This window comes from Eulemur rufifrons, chromosome 18, assembly GCF_041146395.1.
Source record: "Eulemur rufifrons isolate Redbay chromosome 18, OSU_ERuf_1, whole genome shotgun sequence".
NCBI lineage: Eukaryota > Metazoa > Chordata > Mammalia > Primates > Lemuridae > Eulemur > Eulemur rufifrons.
Window position 1 is genome coordinate 35,634,039 of NC_091000.1, and position 27,884 is coordinate 35,661,922.

The window sequence follows — 27,884 nt, forward strand, 5'->3', positions numbered from 1 at the left end:
TATCTCATGACCAACTGTGGTGTTTTTAGGCATATATTGTGCTTGCTTTTTCCTTAAACAAAATATTTATTGTGAAGTTCCAAATCCAGGTTAGGGTAGGGAAAAAGCAGGAAGAAAGTAATTTCTTTCTAAAAACTCATATGGTTCAACACAAATGTACATACCTTGACATTTGTGACCCTTAAATAATATATCACAGGCAATGAAAAACAAAGTACACCTGTCTTCCCAAGTACCAATTTTCACATTTCCCAACATTAGGTCCTCAAATGCATCCAGCAGATGGTGCTCTAGGACACCTACTTACAGAGAGTAATACTGTTTGTATTTACCTATATTTTGGCCAGACAAAGAATAAGGATTTATCAGTAGCTTCAGTAAAACCTATTAGGCTTTACAATAAAAAGGACATAATTCCTAAATATGTGCACAAAAATATACATATGCATAAGCACATGTGCACAAAGGCAACCAGTAAATAATTCACACCTGGACATATTATGATACTACTTTTCTTACAGATTTGATGAGTAGTCTATGTGTATATCAGCAGTATTTATAGTCATGTGGCATGATCATTCTAAATTCATTAAAAAAAAATTTAGAATGGCTTAAAGTTAGAATTCATTTTTAATTATAGCAGGAATGTCTCATTAGGGTGATACTAGTAAAATTAACAACAGTAGGATTTACGGTAATGACTTAAGTGATTGATGAGAGTATAACAAAATGAAGTTTTAGACAGAGAAAAAGCAGGGCAGCTATGGAATACAGTACTTTAAAAAACAGCTCTGTGGTCTGTTAGTGCTAGCCTTATGGTTAATAAAACCTTCTTTCTAATTAACGGTGCTGAAATATTATTAAAGAACAGAATCTTGTTGTTATGAAAAAAACTTAGTTTTTTTTTTCAGTAGACGCCATTCCCATAAAGGAGGAAGCTGACATAGATTAACATGTCTGATCGCAATGAGGAAAAAAAAATGCCACCTTTCAATCAAATCAAAACCAGAATGCAAGAATGGAAAACTACTTTACTGAAATACTACACACACAAATCTATGCAAACCCTCAGTCAGCAAGCATTTGCTTCTGAAGCTAATCAACTGTGTCTTTAAAAGAAAATTACTCACATACCTAAAAATACCTAATAAGCGTTTAATTTTTAAAATCCAAGCTTATGATCTATCAATATAAAAATAGTGAATAACTATTTTATATATTTTCATCTTGCTTAAATAAGATCATGTCACAGGTTAAAGTATTTGAATATCAATTGAATGCACTGGAGAACATTTTCTCCAAAATTTGGAAATTTACAGTCTGGATAGCATTATTCTGAAGGAAAATGAGTTATCTCAGGAAAAGCACTTTGGTGGACAAGATTCAGTCCTAAAACACAAAGAATTCTAGGGCAAGGAGAGATGCTATGCTTCTATGTAGAAAAATGTCTTTCTTTGAAATGTTCCTAGTTAATTTTATAAAAATCATCCATGATTAAATGGAATCCTACTTTAATTTTTCTTCTCATTGAGAAAAGTGCATTCCACAGGAGATAGCTATCACAAGACAATAGAGTCAAAGATGAAAAACTATCTGGCATACAGGAAAACAAGCCTTTTGCTATGTAATCTAGGTAGGTTTTGTAAAACATTTTTGTCTTTTTGAAAGCCCTAAATTATACAATTTATGAGTTTTATCCAATATGAATTAGTCTGATTTTGCCAAAGCAACATATATATTAGTATTGGATAACATGATATTTTGAAAAAATAGTTATACAGCTATCAACTTTGAATATAGCACCAATATTAGATCTGGAGAAAATGGTGTATATAGGCTTATAACCCTAGAAAGTAAAATTACTACCTATTTTTATGATTTTTCAAATAAAAAAACCTAAATACCTGGATGAGACCTATAAAATATAGAAAAAGCAATAGGCTAGTCTTCCTTCGTTTATTTATTTTCCCTTCAAGAAAGAAAAAGTCTAAAATCAAAAATTTAAAGTTGAGGCATTTTGTGTATTTATAGAACATATTGCAATTATATGTGTATAAAAGCCTGACCACTTCTTAAAGGTCATTTATATTGTGTCTGAAAGAAACAATATAGGAACAAGCATAACCTAAAACCCCTCATCTGAAAAGCTCTGACTCCAGCGGCTGCATCGTGGAACCATCAATGAGCAGAGGCTTATAAAATCCGAACCAGCTTGCATGAATATTTGAAACAGTTTACACACGGTACAAATGCCTTTGTTTTTGTTTGTCATTTTCTTTTGAAAAGCTTAGACTGTTTTTTATTTTTCTCTTTTAGTGTGTGTAAATTCTCGTTACAAGAAAAAGTGCCTATTTGTCTTTCTCCCATATTCATCTTTTAAAGCTAATGCAAAATTAAATTGGAACATCAGACATTATAAAAGGGCCAGAAAGGACGAGGTTCACTTTGAGAAAGGTAATTTAATTTAGTCAAGATACATTACAATTTTCTAAAATTTTTATTAGATGTGCTATTATATTATTCTTTTATTTTTTTTCTTTTCATTACCAGCATTACTAGGAGTTAATCTCCACCACACTGCAGACAATGAGAGGGTATAGATGAAGTGCTTTATGAAAAATATAACATTATAATATGTACTCTAATGCCAACAAGATGGTGCTTTTGTGGTGATTTATTTGCTCTAAGCATCCTGTGCTTCTGATAACACATTAAGTCAGTTACTGTTGTTGCTTTCATTTTAGACAAGACAGAAAGACCACAGCAAAGCTTGGAACTTAGATTTTTTTTTTTTTTTTTTACTACAAACTCCAGGATTTGGTCAGTCCTATGTGATTCATTTTTTAAAGGACATGCATGTAAAAAACATCTCTAGGGTGAGTTATAAGGCATTTAAATATATTTAAATATGTACATATATCATGATATATATCATACTTTCTTCTTTCTGAAAAAGCTGAAAAGTCCTAATTTTAAAATATACTTATATTTCTGAACTACAACAGCAATTACACACGAGTGTAGCTAATAAGCTTTTAGCTACTTCTTTGAATACATGTTGATAATGATTATGTATAACACAGAACATGATTAAGTCAAGTAAGTAAAAAAACAACCTAAATATCTTGTGTTTTAGATTTCATTATGTGCATGAAACATCTTACATTAAGGCAAGAAAAAGTTCTTCTTAAATATTTTGAGATAAATAACAAAATGGTAGATTTATCATCTATGTCAAATTTAGGTTTGCCTGAGATAATTTAGTGAATCTCGGTAACTGGGTTTACAGAGACAGGAAAAAAGAATTGAAAGTAGTGACTCATCCCAAAATGGCAAGAAAGGAAGAAGGACCAGAATGTCTTGTCCATGTTGAAAAGAACATGAAGTACTTTTCAAAAAGATTTTGAAAAACAAAATCCCTGAAATTTACATCTTTAAAATTATTGTAATTATGTACAAAATAGAGATATTTATATAAATATGTGAAATACCCATATCCACACTCTCCCCCCTTATATACACAGAGACTACCATTTGATCACAAAGTCTGTACTAGTCATAGAATCAAAGCATTAAGATTATTTTTCATATTCTATTCAAGTAGGGAATTCTTTTTTGATTAAAATAAGAAATATATATTAGAGGTTCATCGAATAAAAGTTGTGTTTACTCTCCACATCAAACAACATCTCTAATATATATAATAGGAAGAAAAAGCTTTGAAAAAATACTTTGCATATATTTCCTTTAAAATTGTACTAGCATTTCACTAGATTTTTTGAAAAAAGGTTTTGCTTTCATACAAATATTACACGTTTAAGCACAGCTTTGAGAAGTCAATCTAAAATATGATGAGCTTAAACATATTCAGACCATTCCACAATTTGAGGCTGAGTGACAAAAAGAAGGACCAGCATATTCAGGTAAAGTAATCAGGAGCAACGTGATCCTTCCTTAACCAAATACGTTGCAACTTGCTTTAAATTAAGAAATTGTAAATATTTAAGAGCAGTTAAAGTGCTCTACCTTATGAAGTAAAAATCTAAAGCTACTCTTGCAGGAACTCTTCAGTGTTGTCATAATCATTTTAATTAAATTCTCATTTTTCAGGTGGTCCCTTTAATTGTTTTTTCCTACTTCTTAATGTGTTTTTCTAAAGCCATTTCTTTTCTGCAGCTGTGTGCGATTGGTTTTAATGGTAGCTGCTTCCTTTTTTGCCTTCTGTGAATTACAATTTTAAATGGTTACACATTTTTTGTTTTACTGCCTTCAGCACAGTTTCATAAAGATGTTTAAGGCTGTTGGTGAACATTTTCATTTCCCATCTGAAAAACCAAGAGCCAATTTGAATATTCCATATTGGCCTTTTATGACCTGTTTTATCTTTTAATATGTAAATGAAAGCATAATTTTATAAAGACTGGTTTGTTTCCATGAAATTATAATTTTTATTTTGCCCTTTAAAAATATGAATTCCATAAACAAGATAATATGTGATTGCTCTTTTATGCTATATCTTATTGTTTGGGAATAAAACACTTCTCTTTTATTTGGTGACAGCCATTTCCAATGAAGAATTAGCATTTTTGGATCATAAGAATAACCTATAAGATGAAAAATGAGATTTCATGCTTGGATTTTAATTATCAATGGTCACATGTTAATAATGGTGCCATTCAGATCTTTCTTAAATTATAACTAAGAAATTAAAAATACTTGATAATTCAGTTTCACTCTTACCATACTGAAAAGGTAACTTCACTGCAAAATGTTATTCTACACCACTTGTAAAAGTTTACTTAAAAAATAAATCATACTTACTGCCTGGGTTATCTCCAATCCCACTGCTTTTTCCATTCCAGTACCACAGCAAAAGGGTTGCATCACGTGACCCTGAGAGAATGTAGCAATTTCCCCCAATATATGACTCAGAACGAGTGAGGCAAGTGACGACATCCCAATGGCCAAACACCACTTGGGTCAATTTTCCTGAAATGTAAAACAATTTTCTTTAAAATTGCTATTAAAAAATAAATTTCTAGTGAACAGATAACTTATAATACAATGAAACCATAATAACTTAGATTCTGATAATTCTGATTTTATAATAATTTGACCTGGTCTAACCTAAATATTTTCTTTGAATACTAACAACAACAACAAAAAAATAAATTGAATGGTGATAACATTTTTGGAAGACATATGTTAAAACTATTTCAATGAAACTATTTGAGGACCATGATACTGAATCATTGTACTATAAATGGCTACTATAAATTACCAATGAATCATGTTTACTGATTCAAAGCAGGACCAGGAGAAACCTTTGGAACCATTGTAACACTTTCTTGAGTTACTATACATGATTCAAAATAAAACAAAACTTAGTTGCCTTTCTGTAAAAGTATTCTGTAATTCAGACTTCACTAATAAAAACTTGTCTCTGAATTAGTAAAGATTTAATGTACTTCTTTCTTTTTAAGTGATTACACGAGGATGATATAAGTCACTTTGGAGAGCTTCTGATTTTTCAAATAAGGATTACGTGGAAAGTTTGATGAAAGAACAGATGTATTGTGATTCCGATTTGAGCCAGGTCATTCTTTCTTTGTTTTGATTGTCTGAATGATGAAAATTCCTCAGGCAGTGATGTTGGAATCAAGATTATGGCAGTTTAATAGTAATGACTGGGGATAGTGGAGAGGAACCCAGTAAACTTACTTACTGTATATTATGGCCTCAAATACAGGAAGCGTTGTTCACATAAAGGAATCAGGAAAAAAGTAAAGCCTTCACCTTTTAGAATCTTTGTTTAACCAGAGATGGTGGTTATAATTCACACAAATTTGCCTAAAGAATTAAATATCTGCGGCAGCACCTCCATTCCATCCTTATAGTTTCTAGCTAACATGTTCTTTTGAAATGTCTACATACTCTACAAATGAATGTCATTGAATTTCTACCCTTTAATATTCATTGTAGCTTTCTTTTTTTAACAAATGTTCGGTGAGGCCATAAAAATATAATTCAGATGTTCAAGAAAAAAAGACTACTGACCTGAAAAAAATTAATATGACTAAAAAGTTTATGTTGAACTTGGAATACATTATAAACTTTTCAAAAGATTAAGGTCTCAAGTTTTGGCATCTCAGTGTATTTAACGTTTCAAGGTAAGAGTAAATGTAACTAAGAAAGTATTTACATTAAATTTTTAAATTCTTGATTCCCTAATAATAAACCTGAGGCTGACTATAAAAGCTAGAAATTTAGAAGTAAAAAAATACTGAAATATACTTTATCTACATCAGATGGAAAGTCAAATACATGCTTTCATTCATGAGTGTCAGTCATGCACATAGCCTACTTCTAGTAAATGTAAAATCAGATTCATTTCAATCTCAAATTGCAAAATTAATAAAGTATATTTTTTTCTCTTGTGACTAAGGGGGAGCAAAGACTCAGTCAAAGCAGGTATTTTAACTGCTTGACTGTTCAGATCATTCACTTCTGAATTTCTTCAACCTTTTAAATCGACACCAAAACATTTCAGTTAAAAAAATTAGCTTATATCAATAAAGAATATGGCAAGAAGAATTCAAGACTTTCTACAATAAAAAAATGTTAAACAATAAATTAAATATGAAAAATATAATAATGTTCACTTCATTTCCAGTTTATATGAAGAACAGAGTGGGCAGGTTTAGTGGTAAAATGGGTGGGGTTAAATTACACCAGGGCCTTACATAGGTTAAGAAAAAAATTAGGTAGCTGAATGTACTGTTGTTAATAATTAGAAAACCAAAGGTTAAATCAATGTATTTTAACTAGTGAAAGAAACTGAATACATCATGTTGTGATGTTTTGATCACAGAGTATTGTACAGTCATTTCTGCTTCAGCCTATACCAAATGCTAAGAGCACATAAACTATAGGAGTGACTTAAATAGGTTATTTAGGGCTAGGCTTATTTAAGATTTGGAATCCAACAACTCAATGAGTTGTAGGAGTGAGGATGAGTGAAATAACTACAACTAACCAGGTACTTGAAGTAGATGGCACAGAGGAAACCCGGGTGGGTATTCCTTGTGTACCAGGAGCCTTGCAAAAAACAGCTATTCACCTTGGTAACTTAATTTCCAACTCATGTGAGGATAAAGTGGAAAGATTTAGCTGTAAAAGTGGGATAGATTAAATACAGAGGCAAAATTTTCCAAGATTCACATGTTAATTCTTCTTAGTTAAGTCATTGCTCTGTTTCTCCAATGTCAGTGTGAGGAAGATGTACACTCAGTCACTGTGGTTCCTTTTTCTAGTGTTATCATTGTTGCCCTAAAAGTTACCACAATTAGTTATCATTCAACAAATATTGACTTAGCACCTACTCAGTGCCAAGCATTAGGCTTTCCTACCTGTATAATAGTGGTGAACTAACTGACATGTTCTCTCCCATCACAACATTTACTGTCTTTTGGGGCAGACAGACATTAAGCAATAAACAGATATATAATTATGAATAGTGATAGGTATTATAAAAGAAAAGAACAAGTGAGGATCAGTGAAAGTAATAAGGTGAAACAAATTTAGACTGGGTGTCAGGGAAAATCTAAATGTGAGACTGACATTTAAGTAGTTACATCTAAAGAATTTCATATGTTAATACAAATTAACTTTATTCTCGACAATTTATACTTTGCACTCAACTCTGAAAAACATTATTTTTTTAAGTTTACTTTTCCTGTTCTGGCAGCCTTCCTCAGCAATATTTGTTATTGCTATGAGGTTGAGGTTCACTCCTCCTAAATAAATCACAGCATATAAATACCTGCTGTTCTTTTTGGTAAATTATTTTCTGATAATCTCATAAGTGTTCCTCAACCTTTATTTTTTGTTTCCTTTAATACCAGTCCACCTCTCCACACACTAATATCAAATATTACCACAAGCACCAGAATATCCCTTTTTTGACAGAACAAATTTTCTAGTTAATGTTTTATTTGACAGCTGTGCTACAAATAAAAAAATTCAAGCTCAGGACTCTGCACTACTGAATCTAAAATGTGGCCTGAAAATAATTCCGACTGCCGGGGGAAGGTTTTATTGTTGCCTCTGCTGTTCTGGTTGTGCCCCGAAAACATGATTTATGTTTAAAGAATTTCCTGTTACAACCTATGTTTCTCCTCCCTCCCCCCAAATCTAATAAGTGAAGGATTTTTTTTTTTTTTTTGGCTTGTGTGCTAAAATATAATTGAATTCAACACTTGTGATATCTTTGCCATTATATGTTCCTGATCATACAATTTTTCCCTTTTCTGCTAAACATAGGGGAAAATATTTAGTATTCCTATTGTCATAAAAACACAAACATGTATTTACCCTAACTGAAATTATTTTAAATAAAACTAGCATCAGAGTTTGTATATAAGATATTAAGAAGATACTAGGACTATCATCTGAGTTTGTTGTTGCTTTCTTAAACAAGTTTTCTGGCAAGTATAAATATTTTTATTCCACAAGCTAAGTCAGTCCCATTGAAATGATGTTTAAAATAAAGCTACTCCTTACGAAAAAGTTTTATACATATAATTTTTAAAAAATAGTACATTTGATTTTTGTAAAGACAGGAAAGAATGGTATCTAGTTTATTAAGTGTAATGCAACATGTCAGACATACTAGGAACTTAGTGTTACAAATTACAGCATTTTTCAAATTAAGCAATGATTGGCAACAACTCTATATGACAATATGGTATAATCACAAAGAATGCTACATTTAAAGTCAGAAAAGCCAAGTCCAAGTTCTGTTACCATTAGCGACATAAATGTCAACAAGTTACTCAAACTCTAAACCTCAGTTTTGTCATCTGAAAAATAGGTATAAGGATGCCTGTTTACCTCACAGGATTATTGTGAGACTGAAACAATATCAAATATGTGAAAGAATTTTGTAAATCTAAAAAACTATGTGAATATAGAAATTATTTTAATTATTAGTATTATATAAAAATGAAGTTAGCTTTACCTTATAAATATTAACATTCAATGCCTTTAAAAAACAATATGGAATGTCAACAAACTAAAAAAACCTCAAATGTCAAAACCAAAGATTGACATGATTTATGATTCTACTTATATGACATTCTGGAAAAGGCAAAACCAGAGATGAGGAATAGATCAGTGGTTGCCAGAAGGTTGAGGGTGGAGTAAAAAGTTGACTTCTAGCAGGCAGCACAAAGGAAATTTTGGGGCTCATCAGAAGTGCTCTGCACCTTGATACGGTGGTGGTTACATTGCTCTATGCATTGTCAATACTAATAGATAGAACTGTAAACCAATTTTACATGGTAAAATTCTATGTAAAATTCATTCTTATATTTAAAAATTTTAAAATAACTTTTTTAAATATGTGAGAAAAACAATATGCAACCTAGAAGAATATTTAAGAAAATCTTGTGAGAGGATGCAACCAGTTTAACCTAAAAGTTTGTGCAAAAAGAGAGCATGATTTGAGGTCAAATAATGCTAAGGTTATCATTATAAAGGCTAAAAGACAGACTAAAATTTCAATTATGATTAAATCAGAGAAAAGTTATAATAATAAATATATTTTAGGAAAACTTATCAATTTCCATTCCATTTTTAGAGAATGTTAAAGGTGTTTTAGGTTCAACAGTAATCCACCTCATAGCCTTAAACATCTAGTGAAAATGCAAATAATCAGAAAGGCTTGAATGATAATGTTCCGGGACCTACAGAATAAAGATGCAAATTATGAGAAAACTAGATCATCAATTTCATTAAACAAAATATAAACAGAATCATGTTTAAAAACAATTTCTAGAGTTTATTTTATGAACAGTACATATTCAACTATTTTTCCTTACTCTGCCACAGCTATGTTACACTACTATCATAAAAATTTACAAACAAGTTGTATCCTTATTCAAGGACAAACTCCTTAATTGTTCAATATACTATACTTCCTAAGCAGGAACACGGACTCATACAATTTATAAAGATTATTAAAAAGACAAAGATAATTCACTGAAAAGCATTTAATTAACTAGAAATTTCAATTAAAAAGAATTTCCCAGCCAAGCAAGGTAGCTCATGCCTGTAATTGTAGCACTTTGGGAGGCTGAGGTGGAAGGACTGCTTGAGGCCAGGAGTTCAAGACCAGCCTAAACAACATAGCAAGACCCTGTCTCTACAAAAAACAAAAAAATTAGCTGAGTGTGGTGGCGTGTGCCACCCCAGCCACTGGGGTGGTTGAGGTAGGAGGATCGCTTAAGCCCAGGAGTTGGAGGTTGCAGTGAGCTATCATTACACCATTGTACTGTAGCCTGGGCAACAGAGTGAGGCCCTGTTTCAAAAAAGAAAAAAAAGAAAAAGAAAAAAGAATTTCCCTTTCCACAAAATTTAATCCAGATCCATGTAAGATCTTTGCTTCAGTTGAAATATCTACTTTCATAATATACGGTCATGTGCTACATAACAACTTTTTGGTCAGTGAGGGACTGCATATACGATGGTGGTCCCATGAGATTATAATGGAGCTGAAAAATCCTATCACCTAGTGATGTCACAGATGTCATGACATGGTAGAGCAATGCATTATGCACATTTGTGGTGATGCTGGTGTAAACAAACCTACTGCATTGCCAGTCATATAAAAGTATAGAAAATACAGTTATGTACAGTACATAATACTTGATAATAAACAACTATGTTACTGGTTTTTATACTTACTATCCTATACTTTTAATCCTTATTTTAGAGTGTACCCCTTCTACTTAGAAAAAGTTAACTTTAAAATAGCTTCAGGCAGGTCCTTCAGTAAGTATTCCAGAAGGCATTGTTATCATAGGAGATGACAGCTCCATGGAGTTATTGGTCCTTAAGACCTTGCAGTGGGACAAGATGTGGGTGTGGAAGACAGTGATATTGATGATCCTGACCCTGTGGAGGTCAAGGCTAATGTGTGTGTTTTTATCTTAATTTTTAACAAAAAAGTTTAAAAAGTAAAACGAAAAAAAAATTAAAAATACAAAAAGGCTTATAAAATGAGGATATAAAGAAAATATTTTTGTACAGCTGTACAACATGTTTGTGTTTTAAGCTAAGTGTTATTTCAAAAGAGTAAAAAAGTTTAAAAACATTAAAGAGTTTATAAAGTAAAAAAGTTATAGTAAGCTAAGGTTAATTTATTACTGAAGAAAAATAGTTTTGTATACATTTAGTGTAGCCTAAGTGTACAGGGTTTATAAAGTCTACAGTAGTGTACAGTAACGTCCTACACCTTCATACTCACTCACCACTCACTCACTGACTCACCCAGAGCAACTTCCAGTCCTGAAAGCTGTATTCATGGTAAGTGCCTTACATACGTATACCATTTTTTTCAACCATTTGTGTGTATTTTACTGTATTTTTTCTATGTTTAGATACATATATACTTACCATTGTGTTATAATTGCCTACAGTATTCAATACAGTCACATGCTGTTCAGGTTTGTAGCCTAGGAGCAATGGGCATGGAGCCTAGGTGTGTAGTAGGCTGTACCATCTAGGTTTGTGATGTTCACACATTGACAAAATCAGCTAATGACACATTTCTCAGAATGTATGCCCATTGCTAAGCAACACATGAGTATATCAATTAGTTGTAATGCATTCATATCTAATTTTAATTATTTTAAATATTCAACTACATATTTACTATAAGTTTATTTCATTCTCTACAAGTTTCTAAAATATTTTAAGGGAAAACATTAAATTTCTCAATGTTTCTCAATTTTCTATATGCAAAAATTTATAAACATTTACTGGCTTGGATTTCCTATAATAATACTGAGTTGGGTTTGGTTTGTCTCTTATGAAGATGCATGCAAATGAATCTGTAGACTTAAACTTTCAATCTTAACAAGAGCTCCTGTCACATATAAAATCAGTAGTCAGCTACTTTTCTTCATGATGGTATAGCTTCCAGCAAGATTCTATGCAGAAGTAGTTGGAGGCAAGATAACTACTGCCAAGAGATATACTTAATGAGTCTTTTTAGTAAGAAAAAGAAAATCCTTTAATAATATAAAAGTGAGAAAATACACCTATTTGTATGTGCTCTTGCCACAAGATGACGCAAATGCTTGTGTATGGTATTTATATACCAGGATTTGCCTTCAAAATCAATCACTTATTCTGTAAGCATGAGCTTTTGGAAGACAAACCTACTATAAAAAAAAACTGCCTCTTAAAAACATACTGAAGCTAATTTAATAGTGAAATATATAGTAGATTATTACTTGAAAGGGGAAACAACTTCTTCTTTTCCTTATTTTATAAATTTTAAAATTGTATAGTTTTTGAAGGAAGAAGATGAGAAAGCATTCTAAGCCTCTCAGTGTTACTTGTAGTAAACTTTAGTTCACTGACAAAGAAAATAAAAATTACCTGTGTCTGTAGAATAGACTCGGAAACTCTTATCCCAGAAGCCACAGATGAGAATGTAGCGGTTGTCTGAAGTGATGACAAAGCACTGGGAATGCACTTGAATACTTTGGTCTAAAAGGTCAGTGATTTGCCTTTTGTGCATTCCTGTATTGCTGGCTGTGAAAATAGAGGGGGAAAATACCTATTAAACACACACGGGCAAAGAAATCCTATAGTTTGTCCTTTTGGGAGTTGAGAGTGAAGTAGGAGCAGAGACACGTTCCAAGATAAGAATTCTTGATGTTTAATTTTAAGAACAGTAATATTTTAAAAACCAAATAGGAAAACATATCTGATTGCTGGAAGAATCTAGGCAGCTAAATTCAACATCTCAGTAAAAAATTTTACTCAGAGGAAAGAAATAATAACATACTACAATTTAAAAATCGTATACAATTCACGGAACATGCTTTCTAGCTCTTGGGCAGGACCAAACTAGATTACAATCTCCAGATTGCATCACAGTTAGGTTTGTGTTTCTGACAATCTCATTACATCTATTGTCATGAGAATGGTTCATGTTGTGACAATCTATTACCTTTAACATTTTGTCACAAGGAAGAGATATTAGGATTTAAATGTCATATATTTGAAATATTGTAGCATCTTGTACTACTTTGGCTTTAACCGGTCTTTAATTTGACTGGATGGGAACTCCCATTCCCCCTGTTTACAGCTGCACTTGCATGTAAGGAAAGGATAGAATGACTATTTATTAAAGATTCTTGTAATTGAAAAAGTCAAAGCACAGCAGACTGCCACTTTCTTACTCCTTATTTAAGCAATAAAACAAGACAGCCTGGCAGTGTGTTTTCAAAGTGCTACAGAGCACCTGAGATGTGGTTTGTCACAAGGCAAAAGGTCAGACATAGAGCAACACCAAGCACATGGGAAGAGTAATAATCACCTAGAAATACACTATCAAGTGTGCCATTATCAGAAAAGGAATTTTCACTGAGATGCCTTTTTTGGCATTGAGGCCAATGAAAATAGAAAGCTTTGTTTCCAGTGATCTGAGGGTTTATTTTACCATCATTCTTCCAATACAAATAATGGTTCTTGTACTGATAAAGAAACTTGGTTGTACCAGAAATAAAAACAAACAAAACAAATTTCTCTATCTGATTATTAAGCTTTTTATCATAGTTTTCAAGTTTTTGAAAAAAATCTTATACATTATTGATAAAAATTAAAAATAGAAAAATATCTATATTATATTCATTATATGTAATAACTAAGTTAATGTCAGTAACTTAATAGAAAGCTCAGAAAATAAAGCAGAAGAAAAAAGGTGTTCAAAATGCTCTCCAGCGCTGTTCTGGGAACCACCAGGGACACAGAGGACTGAGGTGTCCCTTGCCCTCGTGGCATACACAGCATAGCAAACTATACATATACACTACATGTGCAATGCTGCAAAATTCTGCTGGTGTCTGTTGATACAATTCAACCATTCAAGATTATTAGATAACTGTAGGCTTCATATGCTTTTGGAGGAATAATGGGCTAAAAAGTGATAGCAGTTTTATGTAGGCAGTTTTACATGGGCAGTTTAAAAAGGGCAGAATTCTAGATGGGAATCATTATTCCCTCTCTTTCTGCACACAGGGAAGTTGCTGGCAGATGAGAAAAGCTTTTATGGATATCATAGTATATCATAGAGAGACAGTATCCCACTGCAATGATGCTGTGTGATAATTTTTTTTTTAATTCCAAGAAACATTACAATTAAAAATAAGGTATGTGGTACTTTCCTCACTGGTTCATTCCATAGGAGAACTGTAAAAATGTTTATTTTTGTCAGTGTTTATAAGACTTCTGCTCCTATGATATAAACTTTCACTGGCCATTATTTGGGAGGGTAATCTCTTGAGAGGACCTCCTCAACAGATCTGGGTATGTGCATAATTTTGAATTGAGTGACCACAAAGTACCCATGGGTAAAGGCTGATGCCACCTCAGCATTCAGATGAACTATTTTTCTAAGCAAGTGCTTACTTGTAATTTAACACTGCAAAGTCCCCCATCTGTCTAAGGTATATTTGTCTAGATAAGCAGTCTTCAAACTGGGGCATGCATACCCCTAGGGGTATTAGACTTCCCAAGAGATACACAAGTTCAGATGGTCTTAAGGGAATCAGTTTCATTCCTCAACTTTCATATATTCTCTTGCCTGAAACTGATTTGCCTGAGAACGTTCCTGTGAGTTTTCTTTTCATATCTCCCCTTTCTCATGCCCTTCCTCCACTAGAAAAAATAAAGGTGTATTTCCCTTTCATGCAGAATCTTACTATGGTGATTTACCCTCAGTATAAAAATCTCTTGGGAGTCAAAAAAGGACAATTCAAAATACTAATGTGATTCTGAAAAGTGAATGCCTATGTATCAACTCATTCTGTAGGTTAGGTGGTTTCTAATTCATTGCTTTCAATAAAATGGAATGAGGATCTAATCATGCTGTCAATTGGTAGATCATTAAAAATAAGTTTTAATGATAGATTGTTAAAATGATAATTTAATAATATACCATAGAAATAATTCTTTTTTTTTTTTTTTTTGAGACAGAGTCTCGCTCTGTTGCCCGGGCTAGAGTGAGTGCCATGGCGTCAGCCTAGCTCACAGCAACCTCAAACTCCTGGGCTCAAGCAATCCTACTGCCTCAGCCTCCCGAGTAGCTGGGACTACAGGCATGCACCACCATGCCCGGCTAATTTTTTCTATATATATATTTTTATTTGGCCAGATCACTTCTTTCTATTTTTAGTAGAGACGGGGTCTTGCTCTTGCTCAGGCTGGTCTCGAACTCCTGACCTCGAGCGATCCACCCGCCTCGGCCTCCCAGAGTGCTAGGATTACAGGCGTGAGCCACCGCGCCCGGCCAGAAATAATTCTTAATAATAGATTATTGCTATATGAATTTGCCACTAACAGAAAGAGTTCAAAGATTTGAGTGGCACTATTAAAACAAAACTCTTCTTTGCCCATCTATTTTCTTATGTAACATTCCTCAGAGCTTCTATTTATAAAAACACATAAATATGACAGACCTGTTGACAAATCCTGTCTCACTCAGCAATAAATAATATTTATCCATGAATAGATGAGCTAGTTGGGGGGGAAAGCCCCATCTATTTCATTAAAAATGTATTTCCAATAAATGTTCATTTTTTATGTTTAATAAGTGTTTATTAAATTTTATAATATAATTGTAGGTATATATTAATATTTGTAATGATCACTCAATACAGATTAATTTTTTAAAAAGCAGAGTCTTATGGTCATAGGAAATTTTTAAACTTAAATTTATATACATGTTTAATTTTCCATAAATATTTTTATTGCTGAAAATATAATAGGGTAATCAGTTTTAAAAAGTTAAGATAAAATTACATGGGTGAAGTAGAATGAAAATATAAATTCAAGATGAAAAAGGAATAATGTGAAATTTTCAACTGTTAAGAGCTTTTTTATACATTTTTTAAATCAGAAAATGTTGAGTATCAATTCACTCTGATATTTAGATTCCATTGGATATATTAAATTTTTTTTACACTACACCAGAAATTGTAAACTTTGCAACTATTTACACTTGTGATAAAAACTTTCAGATGTCAACTTAAAAATGTATGAGAAGGTACATGGTTTTAAACAGTTATTTTAAGGGGTAAGAGAACAGTCTGATGACCAGTGATCTAGAACAGGGATGGAAAAACTATGGCCCAAAGGCCAAATCCGAACAATGCTTGGTTTTGTATATAAAGTGTTACTGGAACACAGCCAAGCTTATTTGTTTATATTTTGTCTATGGTGGCTTACCTTATCTGAAATACTTGGGACCAGAAGTGTTTTGGATTTCAGATTTTTTGTTTTAGATTTTGGAATAGTTGCCTATATTGACATATCTTGGGGATGGGACCCAAGTCTAAACACAAAATTAATTTATGGTTTATATGTACCTTATACACATAGTCTGATGGTAATTTTGTATAATAATTTTATGCATGAAACAAAGTTTTGATTATGTTTTGACTGTGACCTGTCACATGAGGTTAAGTGTGGAATTTTCCACTTGTGGTGTCATGTCTTCATTCAAAAAGTCTCAAATTTTGGATCACTTCAGATTTTCAGATTAGGGGATGCTCAAACTATACTTGTGTCTGAGACCCATGGCCCACAAAGCTTATATTTAGTATCTGGCCATTTACCTGAAAAATTTACCTATGCTTGGTCTAAAGGTTTATAATTGCTAAATTCATTTAATTAGACTTTATTCATTGTCAAGTTGCAAAGCAAACAATGAGTCTATAAAGCAGAAATAATGCTTTAAATGACCTAGCAAATAGGCTTTTTCCTGACTTTTAAAACTACCCAAGTGAGCATTTTTTAAATATATATGGCAAATTGTATCTACTTAAAACAAAACAAGATTTAGGAAGCAGAGTAGTATTTATCCTTCATGTAGATAATATGTCTTAAATTTTTGCTTATACTTGGGGAAATGATAAATGAATTGATTTTGAGCTTAAGATTATTTTTGTTCATCCTGATAGTCCATTTGTGAATGGTAGTCATTTAGCTCTCTATTGAAACAATAGTTTTAAAGACAAAAAAAAAAAAAAGGTAACTACATAGAAAGAACATCTTGGATTTCAAAGTAATAAACCTGTTCGTTCATATGCTTTCTTTAAAAACTTCAAAATTCTAACAAATTTACTTGTGCCAGAGAAGTTTGACAAAATTACAAGATAAATATCCATGCTGGTAGCACAGCTAGGCAATTAAGTTTTTTATCCTAAAAGGTATTGAACAGCATCTTCAAAATCAAAGCTTAATGTTCTTAGCGATGCCACATTTGAAATCCCCTCACATAAGGATGAAAAATGCTAAACTAGAGATTTCAGCTAACCTACTCAAAAAGCATAACAGCAATTAAATCGTCTAAGTCATCTGCTACAGATGCTCATTTCATCCCAATGGCTCTTTCTGGTCTCCTCCCTATTTTTTTCTTCCCTGAACAAATTTAACCTCCAATGGCAATTTATTGGGCTGTAGGACCCTAGGAAAATGAATACAAATATCTTAACACTACCATTGGCTGGGCAATATATTTCAACTTCGAAACTGCTCTGCAATTGCACATTAATCCCCTCAGACTGAATAGAGGGTCCAGGAAGAAAGAATTGATCTCCTTTAATGATGAAACCCTGGCACTACAGTTTTATTTTTCACAACACAGTGCTGCTAAGAACCCCACTGTTATTATGAAAATTTTCCTAGCAAAGGAGCTCCATCACATTACCAGTGCACCAATTCATCATAACGTGCCTCGCTCCTGCTCATCAACAAGTCTGAGTGATGAAAAGATCCAATATTATCCTGACAGTACTTCATGCGCATTCTCAATCACACATTATTACAGCATCCATATTAATTTTCAGTGACACTCGTCCTAGGCCTGTTCAAATTAGGCAAACCAACGAGGGGGAGTTGATGAAATACCAGCATAGCCACAGCTCATTGCATTCCAATTTGCATGCAAATGGTTTATCAGGAAAATTCCATTCCCAGCAACCAGCAAGTGAAAAACAACTGTAATCTACACTTCAGGGCCACCATACAGAGCTTAATGAATCGCAAAGAAAGAAGGAAGTGACAGACCTATGAGAGGATCGATTTCCACTGGCAGCTGGTATGGCTGGTCTTGTACAGCACCTTGATGAGCTGGAATTCACAAAAGATAAAAAAAAAAAAAAAAAAAGCATTATTTTTCATATACTAAACTACATAAAAATGCATAAGTCGAACCTTATGTAAAATTGTTTCCAACCTCCAAATCTCTCGTGCAGTTTTGTGAAATTTAAAGAACAAAAATCCAGGTGCTTTTATGGTTAGCTTATTAAACATTTATTTTAGATTAGTGCTGTTCTGAACATGTGCCATCAGCAGTGGCTCCAGTCCTAGGCCATAAGCTATAGCAGATGCTTGACTGGCAACCTCTGATGCTGCAACAAAACAAAATTAAGTGGTAAAGCGCACCGAAAACAAAATGTGACAACCATCTGCTGACTGTAGCAAATACTATTTTTTTTGTTACTTCTTAAAAAGGCAGTTTTGAATGCTGCAGCACAAAGGATCCACAAAAACGTCAATTTATGATGGAGAAAGGGAAAGCTCTAAGTCAGGGAACATTTAATGTTTCATCCATCACTTAAAATCAATCAATTGAAAGTTTGAATAAAAAGCAAGCAAGCTATCCGCAGATAAATGTTTTAGTTAAATGCATTTGGCTGAAATATTTTCTTAAAGATTGGATTGAGGGTTTTAAAAAAGTTTTATTAATATTTAATATTTCCATGGCTTCAATTTAAAAATACTCTGAGAAGCAAATGAGTAACAAAAATCAATCTATACTAAGAATAGTTTGTTCAATTCTCAAAATGGTTTTAAAGATTCAAGCATACTTATTTTCTAATTGAAAAGAGGTTTTGCAGGCTGTTTCCCTGTGAAAGGTAGGAGGACTCTAGGCAGAGAGGAAGTATACAGAAATCAGGAGCTGTCACTGGCTTGCAACCTTAGGCAAATCATAAACCCTAAAATGAAGGGTTTGGAATAGATGATCTTTTCAGCTTCATAATTCCAATAAATTCTGGGCCCTTTTCCAAACTATTTTCCCCAAATGACTCAGCCATTGTGCGGTATCTGCCTTTTATAGACTCACAAGCATTTATATTACTGTTTGGTTGGTATTAGAGTTCTCCTTAATGCCATCAGATTTTAGGAAATCTTTCTGACTGCCTTTGAGGAACTGAAAATAAAAATGGAGTACAGCCAGGCGTGGTGGCATGTGCCTGTAGTCCTGGCTACTCAGAAGTCTGAAGCGGGAGGATTGCTTGAGGCCAGGAGTTCAAGATCAGCCTGGGCAATATAGCAAGACCTTGTCTCTTAAAAAAAAAAAAAAAAAAAAATTAGATTATTTTAAAACTTAAAAATTTAAAAAAAAAAATAATTAGATTATTTTAAAATTTACTATGTCATAATTTCCCCAGTTAGTGAACGCCAACTTTTTAAGGATGTTTGGAAGATCATTGGTACTGATAAAATACCTAAGTACAATATTGGCACTAAAAATTATAATTGAATATGGGTAAGAAACTAAAGTAGCTGAAGAAAGGAAGCCACCATGACTCACTTTTAGTCACTGAAGGTATTAGTCTTTGCTGATCTGCTAGTAAAGAAATCCCAGGAATGATAAGGGAAAATGCACTGTAGCCTCTGGTCTACCCAACAGTGCCATTTACTTCCAATTATAACAGTGTCAATCAGCACTAATACCTTGAGAATTTTTCCCTACTTCTCTGAGAATCTGGGATCATAGAAACATTAAAACCAAACTGTCAGGGAAAGAAGTATAGGGAGGTTTGGTCATGCCTCAAATCCCAATTCTGCCACTGACTGCCTGTATGACCTTGGGCAAGGTATATAACCCCTGTGTGTCAGTTTCCTGATCTGCAAAATAGGTCAGATAAGTTGGACCAAATGAAATTGCCAATACCTGACCATTTTGACCTATAAAAAAGGCAATTTCATACGGTTCAATCTGATTATGGAACCTACATCCTCAGGTTGTTGAGGGGATTAAGTTCATACACAAAAAATTATTAAAACAGTATTTAGAAATTAGAAAATGCTCTATAAACATTAGCTGCTGTTATTTTATTTTCTGGAGGTTTTTCAAGGTCCTTTGAAAGAGAAGGGAGGATAAAGATTATTTCTTTTCTAAATCAGGACTCAGATACAACTCAAAGAAATGACAGGAGGTTGTCTAATGAATGTGCTATGGAAATCATAGATCTTCAGAAAAGAAACTGAAACTAAAATTAAAAGAAAAAATTAGTGTAATATGAATTTGATATTTCTTTAAGAAAACCTGTTAGGAATTTTTGATGTTTGTTTGTTTTAAATCAAGGCACACTAACAGGCAAAGGTAGCACAAGATAGGATGAAAGATCAGGTTTATGTAAACATACCTAAAATGAGGCATAGATTTAATAGAATGGATGCTTAATATTCTTAGGTGTAAGTGTACTCAAATTGGAGGTCACATTCTAGAGAGATAACTGCCTGTGGTGTATCCTTAAGTTATCTTTCTTTGTGTTCACTTGCTGAAGAGTTGCTGTGTCATACTGTGAAGGTAGAATGAATGTAAAGGGTGGGGACAAACACCACTAATGACACAGGCACAGACACAGTAAAGGGTCACTGAGGAGAATTACGGGCAAAGGATCTGCAGACCTATGCAGTCCTCCAAGCTCTTATCTTACAGAAAGGAAAGCTTGGGCTGGCAATAGTTGGATGTGCCATAAGTTGTACTCTAGCAGCAGGACCCCTAAATCACTTTATGTATTTAGAGCAAAACTGGAAGGGGGGAAGAGAACACCTTCACCACTAAGTACTAAGCAAACTTTTTAGTCAGGGACATGGGCTTGCTGAAAAGGGGAAAGTCAGGAGCTTAGTCATCACTGCTTTGGGAGTTGCCTAAAAACTTGACTATGAGCTGGAGACCTAGCAGCCCTTGGGTTGAGTGAGCTTAGTTCCTGCTGAGCTAGTTCTTTGCTGGGCTAAAGATAGGGGGTGGAGGGCAGTCAGGGCATTCCAGCAGTTGAAGAGGTTTGTCTCTCTTCACATGTTCTGTCACTGTGTAAACTGAAGAATTTCTCAGGGTTGCCACAGCCACCCAGGATAAGCATCATTTGTGGTGGCCCTGATGCATTTGCAAAGCTCTAAGGTAACTGTATACAGAGTAGGTAAGTCCTCTAGTGTGTTTGATAGAACATACCATGAGGATGTTTTTCTTCTAAGGAAGTAGTACTCAGAGAAACCAAAAATCACATTTCTTAAATAAATTATAATATTTCGTCCCAGAACATGTCATTTGCATACACATTTACCTTTGTAACAGAAGTTTGCTTAAAGAGAAAGGAATAAAAGGACATAATATTAAACACCTGACTCAGTTTTTACTGTCTCCATTTTTCTGAAATATATTCTCCAATCAAATATTGACATTTCTTTTCCAATGGTAAGGAAAATGGCTATATTTAATTAGCCATTTTGATACTTAACCACAGATTCTTTGTAATAGGTACACCTTATTTAGCCTAGTCAATGTACTAAATTTTGTTTGAATGTCAATTTTGTTCCATTCTAAAAGCACTTGCGTTTAAATGGCATGAGGTCCTTGTTCAAGAATTTGTATTTTTGTAACCATATTCAGGTATTCTAATAAGCTTTATATATACTTTACAGATTAAATGACAAGATAACAGACTAACAAAATCTACCTTTTAAAAATGTCCCTACCTAAAATAATGGCTTTGAGAAAAAAGCACCTATAATCTCCAGAACTTTAAACAATTTTCTTACTTCTTACAAAAAAAAAAAAAAAAAAAAATATCTAACTACTGGCCAAAAAGAACAGCACTAAATCCAGGTATCAACATTTGTACTCCAATGAGAGGCAATAAATTACAGAGGGGTAGTCATAAAATCTGAATCAGAAAGCTTGGGTTCAAATTCTGCCACTGACTTAGCATAGGTGATGCTAAACGAAGCAAGGTCCCTGGGCTCAGTGTCTTCACTGGTAAAATGTGGCCCAGAGTACATAAACTGTAATACCTCTTCAGACCTTGACGGTTTATGATTCTAATGGTTATTTCAGTTGAGCATGACTATTTAGCATTTAATAGAAGAACAGAAAGTACTTGTAGGTGTGTAGTATTTTGGCTGTGTAATTTAAGGGTTCTTTTTCCTATCATCCACAACAAATACTATCATGCCAAGCACAGAAAGGTACAGTTTCTGGCACATAGTAGACAATTAGAAGTGTTTATTGAGTAAATAAATGAGTAAAAAAGGGGAACATTTGATAAATAAATACATACTATTTATGGACACAATATAGAATTAAAATATTATATTAGAAACAATATTTATCTCCAAGGATAAAGACAAACAACCCAATACTATAGAATACGTTATATTTTAACATTTATACTGTATACCTCAGATGGGACCTCTTTTAGCCTTTCAAACTATTCGACATTTGGATTCAGACTAATGCTCAAAAATTAAAAGCTTAAATGTTGAGATATATTTAAGTGGATATTACAATATGTTTATACAGTAATTCAGCAGTTACTATGTCTTACGATGATATATCTTTACTTACCAGGAAGGTTGTGCCACTTATTCACAGCAAATAGCCTGTTAGCAGTGACCGTGATCACAGCAGGAGTTGCCAGACCAGGCTGGGTGTTGGCTGCCACGTGAGTGACAGGGGAGTTGGAGGGAAACTTGAGGACCATGATAACATCCTGCTGGGCTTGGTCTGTGAACATCAATGGACTCTGCAGGAGGAGATACTGTTGAGTGGGCATGACAAGACCCAAATATACAAGAAAGAAAAGACAAAGAAAGACAAGAAAGAGAGAGGGTGCAGGAAAAGAAGAGGAAGACCATGTTACCACAAGTTGCAAGTGAAAGCACAGTGAGCAGAAAGGCTTCTAGAAACAGCAATTATGATTTGCTTGTTTTCCACATATTGTCATTAGTGGAAATTTTTGGTGATTAAACTAGAATACATTAACAGGAACACTTTAAAAATCTATAAATTTTATTATATTTTTGCCTTCCCACTACCATGAAAAACTAAAAAAAAATTGATATAGATTCTAAATAGGCAAAGTATTGGGGATTGCATTAAACCATTCCAGTTGCTATCATGTGTCACATAATGGTCTTTTAGTACTTACAAAAAAAAAAAAAAGAAAAGAATGAGATTAAACAATAGGTATAACAGCAAACCAAGGTAATTTCCAAGGACCATCAAAACTTGTGTTGAGTTAGCATGAAGATTTTGACAACTAGGTAAAGAGATAATTAAAGCAAATATATTTATAAACAATAGTTAGACTGCTTACATATATTATTACAGTAGAGAAATAACTTATGAATGTAATATACAAACTTAATTATAAAGATGTTTCAAAGCAATGCATAATTAAATGTACTTGTAAAAACAATATATTTATATAGTGTACCAAGTCATAAACACAGCCTATTGTAATGCAAATGCCACTGCTTCCTGCTATAGCTAGGAATAAAGAGAAATAAAGTCTCTCTTCCCTTGGTTTACAAAAACTAAAATTCAAGACTTTTTTGATTTCTCCTTTGAAAAGCAGAAAGTAATTGAAAATGTTAAATGAAACACTGTCTGTTCTAATATCCAGCAACCAAATAAATCTTGAAGACTACTAAGGATTTGGAACCCATATGTTATAATCTGAAACATATATAACACTACTCTGATTTATTGGCTTTATTTATACTTTGTGGTAGTATGCTATCATACCATAATTGCACTGTACGTTTTCAGCAATTCTTTCCTACCTACCATGTCTATTTCTAATAGCTGATTAGTATCATTCAGAATTGAAACACTTTGATGAAATGCTTCTGGCTGCTTTCCTACTGCCATATTTCAAAACACCAGGTATATGTAAATGTGTAGGCACATATATTTAACACATATTTATTCAGAACTGGTAATAAAAAATTAAATACATTTGCATTTTTATTATCAGTCCTTTTAAAAAAGTTATTAAGAGTACTTAGAAAAACATATTGCACTAAGAATTCCTATTTGCACTCTTTGCATAAAGGTGTAAATAAAGGCAACTAATAAGCTACCCAGACACCCTTCTGAGCAAGTGGCTAAAAGCCAATCAATATTATGAGTTAATCCTCCCTGGATGCTCATTCAATTAAAGGTGTCAGTAATGCCTCATCTGATGTGGCCTCAATTAAATCCAACTATCTGATGGTGTGAAAACACAGGGGGATACAGCAACAGCAGCAAAACCAGACAAATAGGCAGCCTTCGTGTGCCTGCTAATTACTACACCTGGTGTATATTATGGCTCATGCACTTAACGCAGCACGAGGTGGCTTTAATTTCTGCTGTATTCATATGTGTGCGTGGGGGTGGAGGGTACAGTGATGGTTGATGGGGACCTCATCTGAGTATTAGCAAAAACAATTAATAAACATGTGGACCTTTGATTTTTAAAACCCTAATATCACTATGTAATTTTTGTCATACAAAGAACCTTTATACGGTTTTTAAGGAATTCTGTGAAATTAGGTAAAAATAAGAAAAAAGGAGCAGCAACAAACAAAATATCCTATAAGCTAATTTTAAAGAATTCTTCAATTGCATAGTTTTACAATAATATTTACTAAAGTCAATTTATAAACTCAGAGAAAATCAGAGTACAATAATAAAGTCTCACTGAAAGGAAGTTCATACATATTTCTGAGCTTAACAGCTCCTATTATAAATATAATTAGGCTCAAATTGAATAATTCCAATGTTATGCTCTTAAGAAAACACGAAAAAAATCTCTAACATGTAAGAAGAATGTCTTGTTTACATAGTGACTCTAGTGAGCCATCTCTTAGCCGGCTACATGGCAAGGACAAGTCACTTTCCACAGCAAGCTGCAGACACTATATCCAGACTTGTCCACTGCATTCTCACAACAAGCTGTCCCTCCAGTCTGTTCCTCACACCCCATCCTGACTAGAGCTCCCGATGCAGGCAAATAGCAGGAAACTCTCTTGGGGACTCCCCATCATATCCTTGGCTAAAAAGTACAAATGAGGATCACTAGAAATAAGAAAAAGCACACCCCACCCTACTGGGCTAGTCTGCTATGATAGCAGCAGCTGCATGTGAGCAGAACAACTGGTAAAACAGGGATGAAAGACACAAACCCTCTTAATCCTGGGTACCTCTGTGAGCCAAGTCTGAGGTAGAAGTAGGAAACTGCTAGCCAAATTTCATTGTTTTCTGAGATTAAGTGCGTGTTTGTTAGCAACTCTAGTTTCTTTTCAACACATCTTTCTTTCCCATGCACATATGCATGAGATGAAAAACACAATTTGTACAATTCTGAAAGGGAGTTCTGGTATTCAATTCAGAGGATAAAGATAATGGGAAAGACGGTCCCACATCCTTATATGAGCTTGTGCCTTCCCAGCCTTCCTACCCTAGGGATAGCAAAGCTGATCTGCCTCGATGAGCCAATAATCCTTTTGCCACGGAGGAAGGCTTGGCAGTGGGAACTCCCACACTGGCCCAATAACCACTGCTGTGCAGTGACCCAGGCAGAAAGTCAATGGAGCAGTGGAGGTGCTTCCATTAGCCAGCACCAAAGCAGCCTGAGTCTCAATGACAAGCTATTACTAAAACTAATTCCAGAACCCAAACATAAATCATTCTTACTATTTTTATGGCATTATCTTCCATTGTTCTTACTAAATGTTCGCTCTTTGTGTATAGTTTTCCATCCACTAAAGTCACCCTTTATGTTCATCTAAATCTGATTTCACCGATTTAAAAATACTTATGAGAAAAGCTGATGCAAATAATTTTTAAAATGCTTATAGTTTATTCTTATGGCCAATTCATATTATTCAAGAAAGAAAGAAAAAACCTTGGAAGATGAAAGAAAATTGCAAAGAGGACAAAGAGGAAAAAGGCACACAGGAGAAGGTGATGTGGGAAGAGAAAGGAAAAAAAGAAAAGAAAAGAGAGCCAGAGGTTGCAGGCCCTCATCTCCATCTCTTGCCCTCTTGGCTGCTGCTCTCTCCTTCCCAGTATCTGTCAATGCCATTCTAAGCCACAGCATGGAATTTGAATTTATCTTAAATTGTTCATTATATTTATGGAAATGGATTTTATATTCTCTATTCTTAATTTAAAACAATAATGAGCAACCTGTTTTTATGAGGTATGATTCAAGAAAAAAAATATCTACAGTCTATTCCTTTTAAAAAAGTATGTTCATCAGGCAATTCAGCTTGTTACTGTGCCAATTTGTTTTTTCTCATTGAAGAATTCTCACCCGGAAATTTCAGGAACTATAAAGGTAGAATGGCCACATTATTTTGCTGCTCAAGTCTATTTCCCTACCGCTAGTTCTGGGCTGGCTTTTGACTTGCTTTGACCAATAGAACATGACATAAACGATGTGTGAGCTCAAAAGCAAGCATCAAGAAGTCTGCTGCTTCTGTCTTCATTCTCTTGGGACTTTTCCTATCATGGGAGTAGCCTAGGCTATCTTCCTTGAGGAGGAAAGACCACATTGAAAGAGAAGCCCAACCACCTCAGCCCACCCCCCAGCAGTGTGTGTGTGAGCCAAGGTGAAAAGGGCAGAAGAAATGCCCATAGAACCCTCAGAATCATGAGAAATAAAGTAAATCATTATTTTAAGCCACTAAGTTTTAGGTGGTTTGGTATACCTGTGGTCCTGACCTTCAGTGACAATATCCTATATATTAGAATTTGTTTTAAAATTCCCAACTGGAAAACATATTGTGATGTAAAGAATAAACACAATAGCAAAACTAATCTATAAACTCATTGGATCAAACCAGAAAACTGATCAAACCTATGTCTAGAATCCTTTATCCTGGAGGGAGGATACATGACAATTACGTACCTTTTAATTCTATAATACAAAACATGAACTGATGAAATACTGGAGCCCCAGAGCAATGTTTACCTTCTCAAAGCCTCCAGGAGAGAATGCAGTAACATTTGCTGGTTACTAGCAGGTTAACAAACATTGCATAAGAACAGGCCCAGATGTGGTGGAGAATCTCCAGCACAACAAAAGACTGTTATCTAGCACGGTCTGAAAGAGAGGCAAGGAATGAGGAGAGTGAAAATAGCACTTACCACTTGCATGGCAGAACCTCTGGGAGGATGGGGCTCTATGAGTAGTTGAGAAGGCGTCTGTCCAAAACTTCGGATTTGAGCTTCAACAGCCTAAAAAAGGCATGGGAAGTTTGAGGGTTAAGAGGTGCTAATTACAGGCAATAGAACCACAACTATCACCTCAAAAAGTCAACCCATACTCTGGCTTATTTCATTTTGAAAATCAACCTGTGTTTTCACAGTGGGACTAGGCACCTGGCAAGGGCAGTGAGGGTGAGGTCATCCTTTAGCACTGTGGAAGCTGTTTCTATAAAACTCTGTAAAACTTTCTCATCTTGCTCCGTGATATGAAACAGAAACCAGCTATTACAATCAGAAATCGCCCCCTTTGGCTTCATCTCCGTTTTCTTGCATTTGGTTTTCCTGCTTGCATTATCCTCAATGACGAAAAGCTAATCTTTTACAGCTATAGAGAAAAACTATTGCTTCTTTCATTCTAGGCCCCATTTCATCCTGGGAAGTAGAAAAGAGGAAAAAAGAAATATAGCACCTGTGAAAATGGCTTGATGCTGTATTAATTTTTCCATAGAAAGGCATTATTGTTGACAGTCTCTCT

General features: G+C 33.9%; 1 protein-coding gene across 2 annotated transcripts in view; it reads right to left on the reverse strand.

Annotated features, from left to right (window-relative positions):
- LRBA (LPS responsive beige-like anchor protein) overlaps positions 1-27,884 on the reverse strand; it is a 637,829-nt gene that overhangs the window by 24,392 nt on the left and 585,553 nt on the right. For both annotated transcript variants that reach the window (XM_069493475.1, XM_069493474.1), the window contains 5 exons: positions 27,290-27,379; positions 22,715-22,907; positions 18,145-18,207; positions 12,448-12,603; positions 4,822-4,989 (listed from right to left, as the gene is read on the reverse strand). In XM_069493475.1, the coding sequence (XP_069349576.1) occupies positions 4,822-4,989; positions 12,448-12,603; positions 18,145-18,207; positions 22,715-22,907; positions 27,290-27,379 (670 nt within the window). The remainder of the gene's footprint in view (positions 1-4,821; positions 4,990-12,447; positions 12,604-18,144; positions 18,208-22,714; positions 22,908-27,289; positions 27,380-27,884) is intronic.